Consider the following 17,823-nt stretch of genomic DNA (forward strand, 5'->3'; position numbering starts at 1 on the left):
AGCCACTGCTGGAAATTAATAAACAGTATGAAATTTTAAGCAATCTGGGCTGAAATGTAGCTCAAGCAGCGTCGGCTGACCTGCAAGCCAATGAACCCCGACAAAGGTCACCGTGCACCCAAAGCTCCACTCCATGTTCGGCTGGACGGAAAATCTATTATGCACCGGGCAAGTGGGCCTCGGGTTTTGTTTGCAAGTGCAAGCGCATTATGCAAAAGTTGTTCCGTTGTGTTATTTTCCATTTTCCATTTTCCGTGCTCGTTTCTCGTTTATTTTATTTTTTGGGCAGCATGTAAGGGCTTGGGCCCTTGACGGCGGCTCGTGTGGAATAACTGGGTCGTGAGCTCTGAGGAAGCCAAGCTTCCAGCGTGAAAAATGCAATCAATTTTATTAAGCTCGTTCCTCACTCACTGCGCAGTTTCCCAAGCTGCACAATTGGGCAAATCAGGCGGAAAGGCAGGATGCACGGTAGCCATCGCCACCGCCTTCACTATCGTCATATATGTATGTGTGGATGCGAATCGCGATAGCTGGCGGAGCGATGGAGACCCCGAGCGGGTTTCCTGCTTAACCGTGAACGGACGGACGGACGGAAAGGCAGCCGGAGCCGGAGTCGGAGTCTACGGTGTAACGTGCACCGGAACGGATGCAGACCCGATGGGGCTTTGAACGCCATTATCCAGAAGCGGGCCAATTGGTTGTCATGTGGATCGAAGCCAGATATACATCTTAAGCTTGGGCTAAGGTTACAGAAAATTAAAGTTTAGTAAAGTCGAACTAAGTCAAAGATTGAGTTGGTTAAGCATGAAAGAGAATCAAGTGAGACCAACCTCATTAAGCATTAAAACGTTTAAAGAAAATTCAAAAGAATATCAAAAGTTTGGCCATGCTATTAATATAAGTTCTTAAATAAAATCAAAGATTGTGGCAAAAAGGTAAATACAAAATGAAACCACATTTAAAAGAACAATAAGCCTAAATGGTATCGCCATAACTTGATCGTCTAACCTCAATAATTTAAAGTGTGGTTAAACAAAGGTTGAATTTTGAATAAAAGACAATGCGTACTTTACGACGAATATATCAATGACCAACTTGCGGCGCCAGCCAAAGATTATTATCAATCTTTGTTATAAATATATTGAAAAACTAGTTTGGGTTTAAGAATAGTTTATTAATATTTATACAGCCAATAATTCGCATTCAAGTTCAGTCAAAGCAAAAATTTGAAAAGCTTTGAATGAAGGGGTTTTGTTGTGTGATCTTCACAACAGAAAGCCACCAATTCTATAACGCGTCTTAACAATAGAGCTTAATAGGACTCCATTACTTCTTCAATATGTCAATTAATTGTGCACCCCATATACATACATACATATACCCAAAGTCCAAACCACATTCAATTTGATCCCAATTAACTATCGCTTTGCTAGCAGTTGTTACGTCGACACGAAGCCCATATCGCTGACTCCCACGATTGCACGCAAAACGCTCGGCACAAGTACAAACAATAAAGTACAACCGAACGCATTATCAAAACAATAAACAATTGAAAGTATTTTGCCGGCGATAACAACAACCACAAACGGTGCTCCAATCGCCATCTCCGAGGCATAAAAATCAATAAAGCACACAGAACGCAATTGCACGAAAGCAACGCGAACGCAAAAGAATCAACTGAAACACAAACACAAACAGCAACAAACTGCTGGCAAATAAATAAAAATTGCTTTATTTATTAAGCATTAAACAATAAATGGGATTATTTTTACCATCGCCGCATAGAAATGTTTAGTGGAGCAGGACGCAGAATGGATCCAAATGGAGTTGAGGGTTGATGGCGGGGGAATGGAGCGGACGAAACAATAAGCAAAACGCAAAGACCTCCTGAGTGCGAGAATAATAACAAATTCAAACACAGAAGGAGAACGATGAAGAGCTACCAAGATAAATAAATGCAAATCATTTTTTTTCTCCTGTTTCTTATTGTTCCATCTAGATGGAGCACTTCATACCCAGTAGCCTTTGACCAAAGTGGGTGTATTTGGTAGTTTTGCAGTAAGATTTAAAGATTGTTAAATTTGTAAAAAAGGTCCTGTTTGAAAATTGGTATTAACAATAATAGTTTAATTTACATACAAAATATATAAATTGTGTTTATTATTATTTATTATTTTTTATTTATTATTTATGGAATTAAATGGAGTTCATTTTATCGTTAAATTCTTAGATTAATATTTAATACTATTCCTATTAATTGGGAATTTGAATACAGGATAGCTTAGAAATCATACGCTGCCCTAAACGATTCCCACTTGTCACTGCAATGGAGTGTTTAGTCTCCCTGGGATTTTGGGAGGACCTTGCGATTGAAAAGGGCTCTGGGAAAAATGTTCCAAGGGTGGCGGCTAAGGGCAGGAGGAAACAAGTGTTGGGGTGGGACGGACATCTAAGCATGGGCCATCCAACTCATTTAAATGGAACGTTTCGGCTCTCTGGCCCATATATATCCGGTCTTATTTTGTGCTCCACTTCTTGTTTTTGTTGTTCATCCCGCATTTGATTTCAGCAAATTTGTAACTGCCACTTTGCATTACCTTTTTTGCCGATGGTCTCATGGTCCGACCTTTGTACGACCATCAAAGCGAGCGTTGGCCTGCTGAGTGTTAGCCTGCTGCTGGCGAAAAGGTAGCAAAAGTTTTGCAAGTGACAAATAGATTTAAATTCGAAAATACTTTTTTTGTAGACGCTGTTTTGTTTCTGCCTCCCAGTGGAAGTTTGTGTTATGCAAAGCTCTATTGACAGCGGTCGTAAATCTTTGTAAAAGTGCCTGGAACCCATGTCAGGGTGGATGGGTTGGGCGTGCAAATGTGGGTACGAACATGGAAAATCAGTTTTCGAGTCGGGGTTAACTCCACAACCCATCAAACTAAACCCCTTTTCAAGCAGCCAGCGAGGTTATGGATGAGTGAATTTATCGCCTAATGGAAAAGTAAGCCGAAATAAAGGAAAGTCACTTTAGAATATAAATTGATGAAAGCAGCCAGATAACTACATATAAATAGTCAAGTGGCTCGGACTTGATAGCCCCAAGTTTGGCTGATTATTTGCGACATTTTCGTTATCAATATGCGCTCTCCAAATGTTATAAATATGAATTTTTTCACTTATCTAGCAGGGCGACTTTGCTAATTACTTGCAATGATAGAAAAGCAAATATTCTTAGATAAAATACTGGTAGCTAGATTATTGCGCTTGTATTTTAGTTATTTCCAAGAATTCCTCCGCGAGTATCAGTCCGATCATTAGCATTCTATTTGCGAAGAAAAGTGATCTCATTTGGTTTTCCACCGCCTCTCCATTAAAATCTGCTTACATTGTCTGGGCTGGCACCAAACATATATATTATATTTTGCTACCCATCATTCGTGGGACTCACGTTGCGGCTTTTCCAGGGAAATCAAATCCGCGGGGGCAATTACGAGGGCACAAATGTTCACAGCTCGGGCCAAGACCAGCCGACGGATTGCATTTACAAATTAGCATTCTAATGAGCGGACTGGCATGGTGCACGGCAATTATGGCGCCGAGGTTTTTTTCTCCTCTTGGTCTATTTGCAATTCTGGCAGAATTCGCTGGAAATAAAAATAAACACAAGGAAAACTGCAATGCTCTGCTCGAGTCAGCAGAAAGCCAAACTTGGCCTTTGCGTGTTTTGGCCAATTCAAAATTGGGCGACTGCAGTTGAGGGCTTATGAATGGGAGACAGCGACAACTAGGCCGCATCCAGTTGCAGGCGCCCCCCATTTTTTTCACACAGGCCACCCCCTTTTCCGCTTCCTGACCACGCTCATGGTGTCAGCTTCAGAAGTTTTCAGTTTTTCGGATGCAGGGGGAAAATGAAACCGAAAACCGGTTACTGTGCGTTGAAAAATTCTCGACTTTTGTTTCACATACACAAAACGGAGTTTATCTTTTGGCTCTGCTCTGGTCCTCCAGACCACCTCACTCTCTCTTTTCCACCGCTGCTTTTGTTGTTTATCAAAATTCTTTGAAATGCACTCACAACCATACACACACACACGCACACACACACACACTTACGGCTAACCGCCATCGCTCTGTCCCACTCTGGCACACAAAATTAAATTTTTTCCTTTGGTTTCTTTTTAATTTTTATATGGCTCTTTGGCTGATTCTGTGGCATTTTCTTCCTGCTCTTTTTTCTTGCACGCTCCACTGAACCTCGAACCAAGGAGTGCCCTTACTTGTTGTTCTATTCGTTCATACCCAGTGTTTCTAACTTATAGAATAGGTATATTTGGAAGTCTGTGGAGTGAAGTCCCTAAAATAATTATTTATTTATGGGTAAGGTCCTTAATTCTTAAAATTTTAAGTCAAACTGAATGAGTATCCTAACAAGTTTCAATAAAACCATACTCCCTGAAAAGGCAATAAGCTTGTCAGACTACTTGACTTTGTAGTCCATTTTTTTATTCCAAAAACCTAAGAAGTTCCCTTAGAATCGAAAGGATTGATGTAAAGCAAGTTTTATTTTCTTCCCACAAATATATGTAAAACACCTTGAAGTAGGCTACAAAGATTGTTCGACCCGTTTTAAGGCAGGGTATCTGCTAGTCGTTGCCCGTAACTACAACGTTCTTACTTGTTTTACTGCTGCTGTTGGCTAGTAGTTTCGATTTGTTTAGGAGCCGGGTCTGTGCTTTTAAACGCAGCTCACCGAGGAGTCGAGTCCCACTCGGAGTTTGAGTTTCAGTTTGTGCTGGGACCCGACCCGACCTGAACAGACCAGAACAGAACAGTACAGAACAGAACATGCATGTAAAAATGCAACGTAACTTGGCCAAGGGGACAGACAGTGGAGTGGAGTGGAGTAGAGTGGAGTAGAGTGGAGTGGAGCGGAGTGGAGTGGGCAGGAACCCTAGTTCCCTGTTTCCAGTTCCCAGTTGCCGACCATGTGCTGCGGTTGATGACTTGCGCCGGGCCCAGAGACTGACTGACTCTGGCTCTTTGACAGTCCGACTTTGACTTTGGCACTGGTTAGACTGGCTGGCTGGGAATTTTCGGAGTGGAGTGGGGCAGGAGTGCAGTGCAGTGTTTTTGGGGGGCTGAGTGGCATTGTGGTCTCTGCCGATTCTGGCTGGACTGGCTTTTGACTCTCTCGGACGGAGCTGGCGGTTTCCTGTGATGTTTGGTTACTTCATAGCTTGTTGCAAAATTAGTGTGATCAGAGCCGTCAGATAACTCATGCCGGGCAGGGATGGTTTGACAAAGTCATTTTGGCACGACAGGGAGTCGCTATTATTGAATTTCATAAAAATTATGAGGCTTGAAGTGAAGATTGATTTAAGTCATCAAATAAAACGGTTATTTAACTATACATATATCAATTTAGGCCAGAGTAGAAAACAATTCTATGACAAGCGTTTAATTCTTAAAAAGTTTGTAAGTAATTATTAATTAGTTGTAAACAAAATACCTCAAGGGCATTCAAACGACAATTTGAGCTTAACAATGACATAAGTATAAGTTCAATAGGATCGATTTGGGTCACTTGAGGTTGTTGATCAGCGCATTGGTGTACTCGGAGCACTTGGCCTTGCCGCCCAAGTCCATGGTGCGGATGTTGTCCTCCTTGATGGTCTTCAGCACAGCCTGCTCTATGTTGTCCGCGTGCTCGTGCATTCCGATGTAGTGCAGCATCATCACAGTGGACAGCAGCAGGGCCGTGGGATTGGCCAGATCCTTGCCAGCTATATCCGGAGCAGTTCCGTGCACCGACTCGAAAATGGCGCCATTGGTGCCCACATTGCCCGAGGGCGTCAGACCCAGTCCGCCAATCAATCCGGCACAAGTGTCCGAGATGATATCGCCATACAGATTGGGCAGCACCAGCATGTCGTATCGTTTGGGATCCTGGACGATATTCAGACAGAGGGTGGTCATCGTCGACTCCTCATAAACAATACCCGCCTTGTCCATTTTGTTCTTGTACTTGGCGGCCATTTCGCGGACGCACGTCAGGAACAATCCGTCGGACATTCGCATGGCCTGCGATTCGGCCACGGCCGTAACCTTCTTCCGCTTCATGTCCAGGGCATACTGGAAAGCGTACTCGGCCACCCGGAGCGAGGCCGGCCGCGTGATCAGCTTGATGCTCTGGACGACCCCGTCGACCAGGGTGTGCTCGATGCCCGAGTACTCGCCCTCGGTGTTCTCCCGAATGGTCACGATGTCCACATCGCCGTAAATGGTCTCCACACCAGGTAGCGATTTGCAAGGTCGAATGTTGGCGTACAGGTTGAACAGCTGGCGAAGGGTGAGATTCAGCGAACGGAAGCCAGTGCCCACCGGGGTCATCAGGGGACCCTTCAGACCCACCTTCGTCCGGTTCATGCTCTCGATCACCTGGTCGGGCACTGTGGTGTGGCCCTCGGCATTTTTCACCGGTGTCACGTCCACGGGCTCAAAGATTAGAGGTGCCTTCACGGCCTCCAGCACCTTGATCACCGCCATCGAGATCTCCGGCCCAATGCCATCGCCAGGCATTAGGGTTATGACTCTTGTTCCATCTGCATCCTTTTCTGACTTGCCTCCAGCTCCGCCTCTCTTCGATTCGCCGGCAGTTGGTGGTTTGGGTCCTGCTGGCGGTTTACTGGGAGGCTTACTTCCTGTGGGAGGTTTACTGGGAGGCTTACTTCCTGTGGGAGGCTTACTTCCAGTCGGAGGCTTACTTCCTGTGGGTGGTGTACTGGCAGTAGGCGCCTCACTGGGAGGTTTACTTTCTGCAGGCGGTTTACTGGGAGGTTTGCTTCCAGTAGGAGGTTTGCTAGGTGGCTTACTTCCCGCTGGCGGTTTACTGGGAGGTTTACTTCCTGTAGGAGGTTTAGTGGGCGATTTACCTCCAGATGCTGTTTTCATAGGAGGCTTAGCTCCCGCTCCGGCATTATTCACGGTTAATGGATGAGGCTTTCCAATTGTCGGCGGCTTCGAAGGGTTTTTAGGTCCTGAAGGGGGTTTGCTTGGTGGTTTACTTCCACTTTGGCTACGTTCCGGTGGTTGGGATTGAATTCCTAGGGGATCATTCGATTTCCAAGGTTCATTCGACTCATCAAATGCGTTGATAGACTCCGTTACGGATTTGAGTAAAACACTTTCGAGCTCATCGTCTTCCCCATCTTTTCCCGATTGATCCAAAGCCTTAGGTGTTTGGGTATCTGGAGTTAACTCCTTGGTCGTAGACTTTTCTGACAATCCCAATAAACGATCTGACTGAGATGATTCCTTCCCGGCAGAAGTATCTGTGCCAAAGGCAAGCGGTTCTGTTTTCGAGATATTCAACTTTCCCTTTTGAAGTTTTTCTGAACGAGATCTCACAGGGAACTTAATCAGCTTGCCCTCCCGATCTTCCGGTGGTTCACCGGATCCTCCATCAAAAGCGGAGCTTCCAAAGAATCGTATTACCGAGAAACACATTGAATTCCGCGGCGGTTGAATGCGTGTGGGCTCGAGGACCTCTCCCCTTCCTGGCAGACATTCGGGACTTCTACGGAACGGATTTTCCTTTGCGTCCGGATAGCGACTTCGGCGGATCCTTGGAATTGGCTGCCGTGCCGGGATCTCCTTTTTCTCGAAACCATCAAAGCGCCTGCGATACCACCAGGACTTCATGAGCTGGAGTATCTTGCGATTTGTGTGAAGTCTGGTGGTACTTGACTGCCGACCCGAAGCAGAAAGTTTCAACAGTTGGCCGGACATGGTCTACTGAAATTTAGATGAACTTACTGCCTGAAAATGTGGTGATGAATTTTAAAGTCAAGGACATTCGATCGCTTGGAACACGGGTGAGTTTTAAAGCCCGGGGATATATAGTTATATAGAGCTGAATAAACTAATGAATGCTGTTTCATTTTTTGAAAATGGCACTTTGATCGTGAAAACTCAACTTCCCTCACATTTCCACCACAATTTCTTAAAATTTTAAAAAATTCATTTGCAGATGACGAAAATCAACACTTGGCCAGCTCTTCGCGGGTTCCAGTTCCAATTTGCATAGCTCTTAGGCCACCAGCTCTGCTCTGGCCTTTGCCATTGCTTTTGCTTTTGCTTTTGCTTTTGGCGCCTCCAAGTTTGGCGACTGGCACCGTCAAAGAAGTGAAACTTTCTCGGCCAAATAAAATGAAAGCACGCGACGAGAGCTGGCCTGCAACCCTTTCGATTTCGACTCGTAGACGCTGCGGCAGAAAGGACTTTTCTCTGAGTCGGCTTCGTTTTGTTTATTCCTATTTGGGCTAAGCTAATTAAATTACTTTTTCGCCTACAATTTCATTTTCGAAATTTGTTTGCTTTGAAGGTCGACTCGGCGACTTTTCTTTAATTGAAAAAGTTTCACTTCAGCCCTGGAAGAAGAGCCCGCCAATGATTTAATATGAAAATTTCCGTCATGGGTTTAATTAGACGAGAGTGCTTGGCGGTGCTCTCGGGTTTCCCAGTAAACGAAATTAGCTGCGAAAGGCAATCAAATTATGCACAAGCCCTCGCTTTTAATAGGCACACCTGCCGACATATATGCGACCGATCCGCCCCACACCGGCCACGCCCTCCGCCCCCGTCACGCTGTTGTCATTCGGCATAATCATATTTCAACGGATTAGCATAATTTTAACCGAAAAAAAATATATTAATAACGAAAAGTGAATGGTGTGGCATCGAGTTGCAGACAAAGCAGCAGTTCTCGCCCTCCTGTTTCCAAATTTTATTAAATTTTCCTACTGTTCTGCCAGAGCTCAGCTCGCATTTATATTCATATTTGGTGGATTTGTATACCACTCAAGCGTAGGGGGATTTTCTACGCTTTTTTGGATCGCTTTTGTTTTTATTTTTGTGTGATTTTAGTTAGTCGCTCTTTTGAATTTTAGCGTTGGCGTTGAGTCGCGCATTTATTATTAAATGATTGATGATCCCTAGCCGGATGAGTAAAGCATCCACACTCAAACACCACCGAAATCATAATTCGCCATGGGTCGCAACGCCAAGCTGTCTAGTTGAATGCGCATTTGGGGGCCTTATCTGACCAACTTACCGCACAGATACCCAATATCTATGGTATATCTAGCATATTGCTGTATGACCGGCGAAAGCAAACATTTGTGCAGATAACATTTCCCTGTTTGTTCAGACATTTGGTTCATAATACGCACCTGCAAATGGAGAAGAGCAAATAGATATAGAATATTAGTCAAACGTCGGGTAGTGTAAATTGGAGTGCTTAACTTTGGTAATTTCTTAGCAAAAAGGTACAGATAAAACAACTACCAGAATACACAATTATGAAGAGCTTGAATAAGAAATTGTAAGATATGTACTCCCATCTAAAAGTTTTATTAAGTAAGCCAGGCATTTGCTTTTGCCTAAAAAAATATATATGTAAGTCTTTGGTAAGAAATGTATAAAATTATAGAATAAGTTCGTAGATAAATGATGACTCTTATCGTGTTTTACTTATATTAAATGTTTAATGTTTATGTTCTCAATTAAGTCTTTGCTAATCCTTTTACAAAATAAAATATATTAAGTTATCAGCAAAAAAGATAGCTTTCTTGTTAAAAGTGTTTTCAAATGCTGTCATTTATATATTAATTTTATTTTGTATACAAAAATGTTTAGCCTCAAGAGTTCTTAGCTTTAAAGTTAAGAAGTTATGTCTACTGATTTATTCTATATATTTGAAGAAACCTCTCTCCTCTCCTCGGACACTCTCTACACATATTTAACACTTTTGTTATTGTTTGCATTTACTTCCACTCTTGTTTATACTTCAGCTTAGTGCGCAAAAAACTGGCTAAAAACGAAAAAACTCCGGTCAAAGTCAATAAACCGTATAAATGTACAACAACAAATAGAAGCAGGAATAAAGAGCCGAGCAAATAGGGGAACAAAAATAAAGAGAGCGCGTCGGATGGCGATTGAATGAAGTCCAAAATACTCAAAGAAAAAAAACCGGGCTTAGGCAAAGCTCTACAAGCTCTACAAAAAAAGAGACGAAATCAAAGTGCCTTTGGTGATTTTCAGAAATCATTCACACATATGTGTGCGTTTATATTTTTATTGTGGCCTTTTGTTGCTGCGATAACAAGACAAGACCGCCAACGCCATATTAGCCAGGCTTTCAGGGCACTTAGGCCAAAAACCAAAAAAAAAAAAAGGAAAGATTGCGAAAACGAAATCCACTCCGGCAATTTGCTAGCCTTTTTGGCTCAGTGGAGGGCCTTTTCGTGTTTCACCCCCTCTATCTGTCCAGATGTCTGTGCTTTTGACCAGTCCCAATGTTTGTCTTTTGCTGTTGCTCGTCATAAAATGATTTATGGGCTTAAGGTGCAAATAATTGATTTATGCGCGGCCTCAGACATGGCGCAATGTAAATTCGAGTTAGGAACTTGGGCTGAAGTCTACACAAATGGGATGAATGTTTTTGCCCAGCCAAGAGATTGGAATCTCTCAGACAAAAAGGTGCAAACAGTGTTTAGCACATCTCAACGGCAGGGTGGCGAAAGTGTTTACCAAATTATACCAACTAAATAAGATAATAAGATGCTTGGCCGACAAATCACCAAATCCCATTACACGCATTATAGCCCCGAAGTAACGCCACTTGGAGCGGAAATGCCAACTAGTTAGCTATGTATCCACATATCTGCATTTGTATCTGTATCTGGGCTCGAGAGTCCCCGTTCCCGTTCCCGTCCCCTTCACCCATCCTATTGCGATGCTGTGCACACTTCACTAGGCATTAACCTTTACCTTTTCCGTGAACATAACAATCCAAAATAAAGAATCAAGAACAACAACGCGCCACTGGCATCCATGAATCAAAAAACACAAAACCGAAAGAATCCAGCGACGTTTGTATCTCACAGAGAGTGTGTGTGTGTGTGTGTTCATTGGAAAACAGCGATTACGCGGCACAAAAGACATGGACAAACAATGAACCAGCAGCAGCAGCAGCAGCATCAGTCCAAGAACTCGATGATGGAGATCCAGCAGAGGTATCGGAGTATCTGGCAGATACGATTCGGCGGGAGGGGCAAAGTGTTCCTGTTCCCAGTGAGTAAGTCGTCGGCGAATTTGGCTTTGACTTTTCTGCTCCTGCTCCTGCTGCTGTTGCTGCTGCTGCTGCTGCTGCATCACCGTTGCATAAGCAACGAGTTGCCCCGACATTGACCAAAGCAAATCGGTCAAAAGGAGTGGAAAATTGTATCGCCTATAGATACACCGCCTCGATTTTGTAGCCTCAGACACAGATACAGCTACAGCAACAGCTACAAATACAATTGCTGTCTGCGACCTCTTGCGTTTGTTTGTTTGTTTGACGAATTTACTGGTGAATGTTTAAAAATAGCTGCTGGCAGCAGGTACCAAGCGTGAGATACAAATGTATCTACTACCTGTCTGTGCCGCTGCCTAGACGAATTTCACACATTTTATGGCTCTATGGGGGCGCATCCAGCAGATACACACAAAGGAGGCCAGCGCTAAATATTTAATTGGTTGCCATTCGAAGTTTATCTTATCGCAAGCCGACTTGCAGGTCTTTCTTATCGGCGAATGCATTCCACCTTTATCGACAGTTGGCCAGAAAGAAGAGGAGATGGAAGTATAGTATGGCCAAACGGAAGAGTCCAACAAGTTGACAACTTCCTTTGGACAAGCTTTGCACGTACATAATTGCTTCCACTTTGGCTCGTTTCTAATTAAAATGTGCGGACAGCACGACGACCTTTGGTGGCTGAAACGCAACCCAAACAGGTTCAGCTTTAAGCTAACCCGAACTGAACTCATCATGTCCCATGAATGAAAATGAGATATGTGTTTTACAGAACCAACGAAAAAAAATTGTCACTACCTCTCATGTTTTGTTATGTAGAATGGTGTATTCCTGGAAATCGTTTTGTTCCCTCAATGAACACAGCACACCTGAGAATGAATGAGAGTTAGACGATGAAATATTTCACCAATTTGAATGCGAGCAGTCGACAACATCTGTTGGATCCATGGATCTCTGAGAACTACCAGATACTCCGCGCACAGAACGCCGAAAGCCAATCAATGACATCATTCCGCCTTCGAAACAAATATCTGAAATTAAACAGAACTCGAACACTGAACACTGAACACTGGAAACTGAACACTGGAAACCGAAGCGAGCCACTCTCGAATTGCCTTTTGTATTGAGGTCAGATGTGTAAAAAACACAAAATTAAAGCAAACATTAAGAAAGTAGCCACATACAAAGGCAAGATTTTTATGTTTTGCTGTCTGTTACTTGCTTTTTTTCGCCTTTTTTATATGCGTGTGAAATCGATGGGCATGGGCGTCGTTAATTTTAATTGAATCTAATTAGCGCAAATATAAAAAACATCTAAAATGGTTTTGGGCATTTTGTAATATCAGCAATGAAGCCGAGTGCTGATGAAGACCTTTGTCTAAAACATCAAGCAGAAAGAGGTTGTTTCAATTTATGGGAGCATAAAACGCTTTTCTAAGATTGATGATAAACTTTTCGTTACGAAGGGGTAGTAAGCGGTTTTCTTGTATCTTATCAGTATTTTAGCTTTATACCATGATTTAAGGCATTTATGCTGCCCAATAAATGTCGGATATTGTCCTAAATAATGATTAGTTTGAGCTAGCTAGAAAAAGTAGTTGCAAACACTTTAAAATAATAAATAATTATTATTATAATTTGCCTTCAAAAAAGCTTTAACCGGAGAGTGCATCTTTAAATAGAATTTTATTAAGAAAACTGAAGAGTATTAGTTCCTTAGCTGTGATTTATCGATGTCAGACTTATTTTACAGTTCTCTGTAATGGATTTTCCCACGTTTCAGCTTTTCCAAAGCATTAAACAAAGACGTGCCGTAATGAATGCCGATTAAGCCAACTTTGGAGCCACTATCCCCAAGCCCATCGACTATTCCCACTTGACTCAGTGGAAAGCGGAGTAGAAAACTCAATTCTAACCATTAAGCAACTGGACGAAACCTTCGTAAACTACTTAAAACGCAGTCGTAATTAGTTTTGCGTCCAGCACCAAATCAATTAAGAATTTTGTCTGGCTTAGAGTTTAATTGATCGGGAGAAAGGGGCAGCAATTAAACTCAACTGAAAAGAAGTCAAAACTTAATTGATGGGATAAGTTCATGCGATGAGTGTTCTACGCTTGAATGGAGGTGGGCATCGATCTAAAAGGGTAGCTGAGACTGCAACTGGAACAGAGATAAATTTTTAATTATCTACCAGATATTCCGGACTAAACATGTATCTCATGAATAAAACAACAAAACAAGAAACGAGTTTTTTTGACTATTGGAATTTGGCTGACGAACTTTACGATCGGTTCGACATAAGTGTTATGGATCGTTTTTGGTTCTGCTTGATGGGTTTTGCTACTTTTTGACGAATTTCGCTTAGTCAAAACTTGGCACATTTATGTTTTCAGTTAAGCCTTAAGTGGAGTTCTGTTCCATTTGCCATCACTCCAAGTGGATCTTTAACTTTTAATTGGCAGCGCCAAACAAGCGAGCTCTTTCCCATAGCCACTAATGATTTCAGTGTGGGGTATTTGCGCAGCTTTCGAGTTAATTAAAATTTTTACCCAGGGATGCGCTCCTTTGAAGACATAACCCACGCACCCAAAAACTGCAGGCATGCACACACATGGCCCATGTCATGGAATCCGTTTGAAAAAGTTGTCGGCTAAGCAGTTTTCCCCCGCTTTTCACCGTCTTGCCCCGATTTCCCCGCTCCAAACGAGTCACGTCTGCCTTCACCTTCTCTATTTGCACTTTTCACTTATCTAGCCAGGCGGCACACACAGTCGCAGGCGGAGATACGCGGATACACGGGCTCATATCTCATAGTTTGCTCTAATTTCTGTTGCGAGTTGCTTAAATATTTAGTAACACGGCCGGTGAAGGGGCATTGGAAGAACTGCCTTAACCTGAAAGCAGATACAGGTACTCACTCGTTGGCAAACAGATACATGTACTGCGAGATATGATTAGATACTGCAGCAGCGACTTCCTGTTCCTCTTCGAAACGCGTTAATGTTCATGTTAATGGGCAGGGAATATAGCTTTTAATTCGGCACTACTCCGACTGTGTTTTTGTTGACCAAAAGCAACTCAATTAGCAGTCGAGTGGTGTGCGCAATTAAATTAAAATTTAGTTTTATGTCGAGCGCCTCTACCTGGCGAGCTGCACGGAAAAAGCAAAGCGGCCAGAACCATTTCTAGTATGCACGGCACCGACATGAGATTAGCATCACAAACAGCACATAAACGTAAAAGTAACACACTCGAGAGCAAACAGAAAGAGATATAGATGGAGATACGGATACGTACTACGTACTGTACGGAAACAGATACAGATACAGATACAGATACATTGGCAGGGCATAAATAACGCGGAGGTGGAGGAGAAGGAGGCAAGTGGAATTGTGTAAACAGTAAATAAATGTCGAAAACAAAGTTCGGCATACTTAAGCAGGAGCAACGACCAGGGCATAGAATAGTGAGATACATGGATGCCGATCGGAGATACGGCGGCTGGATTGGAATGAACTGAACTGGCATTAGCCAAATTGAAATTCCACAAAGCCAACGCTAATAACTGCCAACTAGCAACTCGATTGGGCGGGCATTCAGGTGGATGATACTGTGAGACACACAAACATGCACTTGTAACTCTCGCCAGGTTGTTCTTCACACTTTGAGGCCATGGTGTTGGCAATGCGGGCTGCTCAGCAATGTATCTCATAGATACTTCTTGGCGTTAACTACCTGCGTGTGGGAAAGAAAGACAGAAGACAGAAAGAAAGAACGTCGAGAACCACTTTACCACAGGTAAGCATTCCACGGGGCAAACTTGCAACATCATCGCCAGATACATTTGTATTCCAGCCGAGTCGTTCGTGGCTGTGTATCATGTAATTGTGCGTAAACGCGTAAATACCAAGTCAAGGTCGGTTAATCAATAATAATTATTTTTCACTCAATTACACGTCTCTGTATCAGAAGAGATACATTTGCTCGTTTTCGGCCGCTTTTCTGATCTTATCCGATTGCTTGGCTTTGTTTGGTCTTTGGTCTTTGGTTTTGGTTTTGTTTTTATTTCTGCCTTCGTTTGCCAGCCCAGCAACTCATGTGTGAAATATGCATAAACAAAAATATGTCGAGTATCTGGTGGATATCGGTGTATATATTTATACACCTCCCATAGCCTTCACACAGTTTGGCTTCAGATGCGTGCCACTTGATATGGCACTGTCAAGAAATCGGAATAACAAATGACGCCGCCTGTGTATCTTTGTATCTGCGAGATGTAATGAACCTGCCCCGGCCAAAAACTTTATCCACGGCCCGTCGAAAACTTTCCGAGGCGTTGCTCAATGCGCAATCTTCTAATTGCAAACGGCGCCCGGCTGTTCAGCTGTTCGACTGTTCGACCGTTCGAGTGGTCATAGTTCGCCTCGAGTGGCTGCCCGCTCGAGGACTTTAGTCAGTTCAATGAATTTGCATATGCTTCTAGTTTCTAGCGGGGATCGGGGAGCGGACGAGGCTCTTGGACGAAACAGAAAGAAGAGAAATTGCAGCTGCAAGATGACAAAACTTTGACTGCCGCGCGATTTACTTGGTTGAAGTATTTAAGCCTGATGGCGGTCGTTTAAGTTAAGTCCTGAATTCGGGCAATGAATTTTTCACAGAAAGCGAAGAGCTTAGAAGGGATTTTTTCAAATGAATAGATTCAGATTAATCTTGGCTACTTAATCAGTTATTTTAATAAATAAAAATATATTATTGTTGTTATATTATTATGCTAAAATTTACTACCAATTTGTAATGATATTTTTAAGACGAAGTAAAACTGTATAAAAAGAAGTTTACGCTTGTATTTAAATTATAAGCTTTAGGATTATTAATAGTCTCTCAGGGAAATCACACAATTCAAAATATTTGACTATAAATCACACAACTAGTCTATTAAATTTTATTATTCAACATTAAATGTTATTACTTAAAAAGAAGCTATGAGTAACGACAAGTTCAATCGTTTTACAAAAAAAAAAGAACCGACGATAATTTGTTGAGTGGCTTTTAAATTTCATAATTTTTTAAAGCTGTCTGAAGGTTATTTCTAAATATATTTTTGAACACTAATTTACTGAATTTAGGACCACATTATGATTAGGCATTTATGTCATTGTATTCGCTAGCATTTGATTATTTGAATAACTTCTGCTACTCTGATTCATCACAAGAAGTTTACTGATCTGTAGCTTTAATTTCTCTTTCCTGTTTTTTAAAGGGTTTTGTAGCACCAAACTTAAAATAGCTGCTTTGTAATTGTTTTTAAAAAAGTCTATTAATTAAGGGAACTGCTCCCCAAGGGACCCAAGATGTGCCGGTAGTTGGAGGTGGCGGAACTTAATCGTCCAGCCCGCATAACTATGTGTGCTCTGGATTTCGTAGCCAGAGGGCTTTGGTGTGAACCTTACCTTTTTCGTCGTAAGTCCCACTCGACTTGATGTCCAAGTTCAAGTTCGATTCAAAGTAACTCTTGACGGCATCGCACTGGTGGAGCTGTCCGCCAGCCGCGTCCTTCGCACGCGAGTCCCGCTGCAGGCGACGCCGGTGGTGCGTGGTGGCGCTGTGCTGGTGGTGCTGATGGTGGTGGATGCCGTGGCCATCCAGATCCAGGTGCTTGGCGGCTGAGAGGCCGATGAGGCCGCAGAGCAGGGTGAATAGCAAAAGCTGCGCTAGCCGGATGCTCCTGGTCGCCATTTTGATGGATGATGCGGCGAAATTTGATTTGACTCTGAGATATCTTTTTAGCCCCGCGATTTGGGATTTTTATATTTCGGCACCACTATTCGCTCTTCGTATTTACTTCTGCATGCTGTCTGGGGAACAGCTGTTCGCGGCAACACACACAAATGCACAAATGCCGGCTAACACGCACACGCACACACACACACACTGGGACACACGGCCCACAAATACGAGAGCACAAAACAAAATGCCCCAAAAACACGCGTTAGCAATAAAAGTGGTAGTAAACGTGGGATAGTGGGTGGTTGGGGAGGAGGGGGAGAGAGCACGGAGTTTCTCTTCTCGACGCCGCTAGAAAAAGTGTGCAAAATTTGACGCGCGTGTCTGGCACTTTTTTTGTTTTTTACTTTTGCAGTTTTCAAAAGGTCGCAATATTTCACACAAATATTGAACTGAACTTGTTCAAGAGACTCGCTCAGAGACTTTCCATGACATAACACGCCTAAATAGTACTCAATTCCTTAAGCAATTGATTTGCCAGCGATTGCGTTTTGTTTTTGCTTTCCGTTTGTGTATTTCTTTGTCGGCAAAAATAGATTTAATTGCGAGGCTTCTTGGCAACCTTAGCCACCGGCGTTTGCAGGTCGAGGAATTGCACTCGCCTTATTTTGTAGCACTTTTTCGTTTCGTTCGAATATCGCCTCGATACTTTTCAGTTTTCCCGCGCGCTCAACGAACCTTTCACGACGAGCAGTCCGAACCGATTGACTCGACCACTCCGCATTCACATCAACCATCCGCCGTGAGTGCAGTGCTTTACGAAGCGAAAGAGAGGAACAGCCGAGCATTCGGTGACTAAGAGCACCCTCGTATCGAGCACGCCCTCTCTTTCGGACTAAAGAGAAAAGTGCGAGCACATGACACGAAGAACAGATGATGGCACAGTGGTGCAATGCTCTAATTAACAGTGTAA

General features: G+C 43.0%; 2 protein-coding genes across 2 annotated transcripts in view; both read right to left on the reverse strand.

Moving 5' to 3' along the window:
* LOC108150205 (division abnormally delayed protein) overlaps nt 1–17,618 on the reverse strand; it is a 68,898-nt gene extending 51,280 nt beyond the window's left edge. Inside the window, exon 1 of the mRNA XM_017278217.2 lies at nt 16,577–17,618. Within this exon, the coding sequence (XP_017133706.1) occupies nt 16,577–16,862 (286 nt within the window). The 5' untranslated portion in view covers nt 16,863–17,618. The remainder of the gene's footprint in view (nt 1–16,576) is intronic.
* On the reverse strand, nt 5,453–7,896 carry LOC108150204 (fibrous sheath CABYR-binding protein). The gene has a single exon (XM_017278215.2). It carries the CDS (start codon nt 7,777–7,779, stop codon nt 5,572–5,574), a length of 2,208 nt encoding a protein of 735 aa, XP_017133704.1. The 5' UTR covers nt 7,780–7,896; the 3' UTR covers nt 5,453–5,571.
* Nucleotides 17,619–17,823: the final 205 nt, after the last annotated feature.

The sequence above is a fragment of the Drosophila elegans genome, unplaced genomic scaffold, assembly GCF_018152505.1.
Source record: "Drosophila elegans isolate 14027-0461.03 unplaced genomic scaffold, ASM1815250v1 contig_208, whole genome shotgun sequence".
NCBI lineage: Eukaryota > Metazoa > Arthropoda > Insecta > Diptera > Drosophilidae > Drosophila > Drosophila elegans.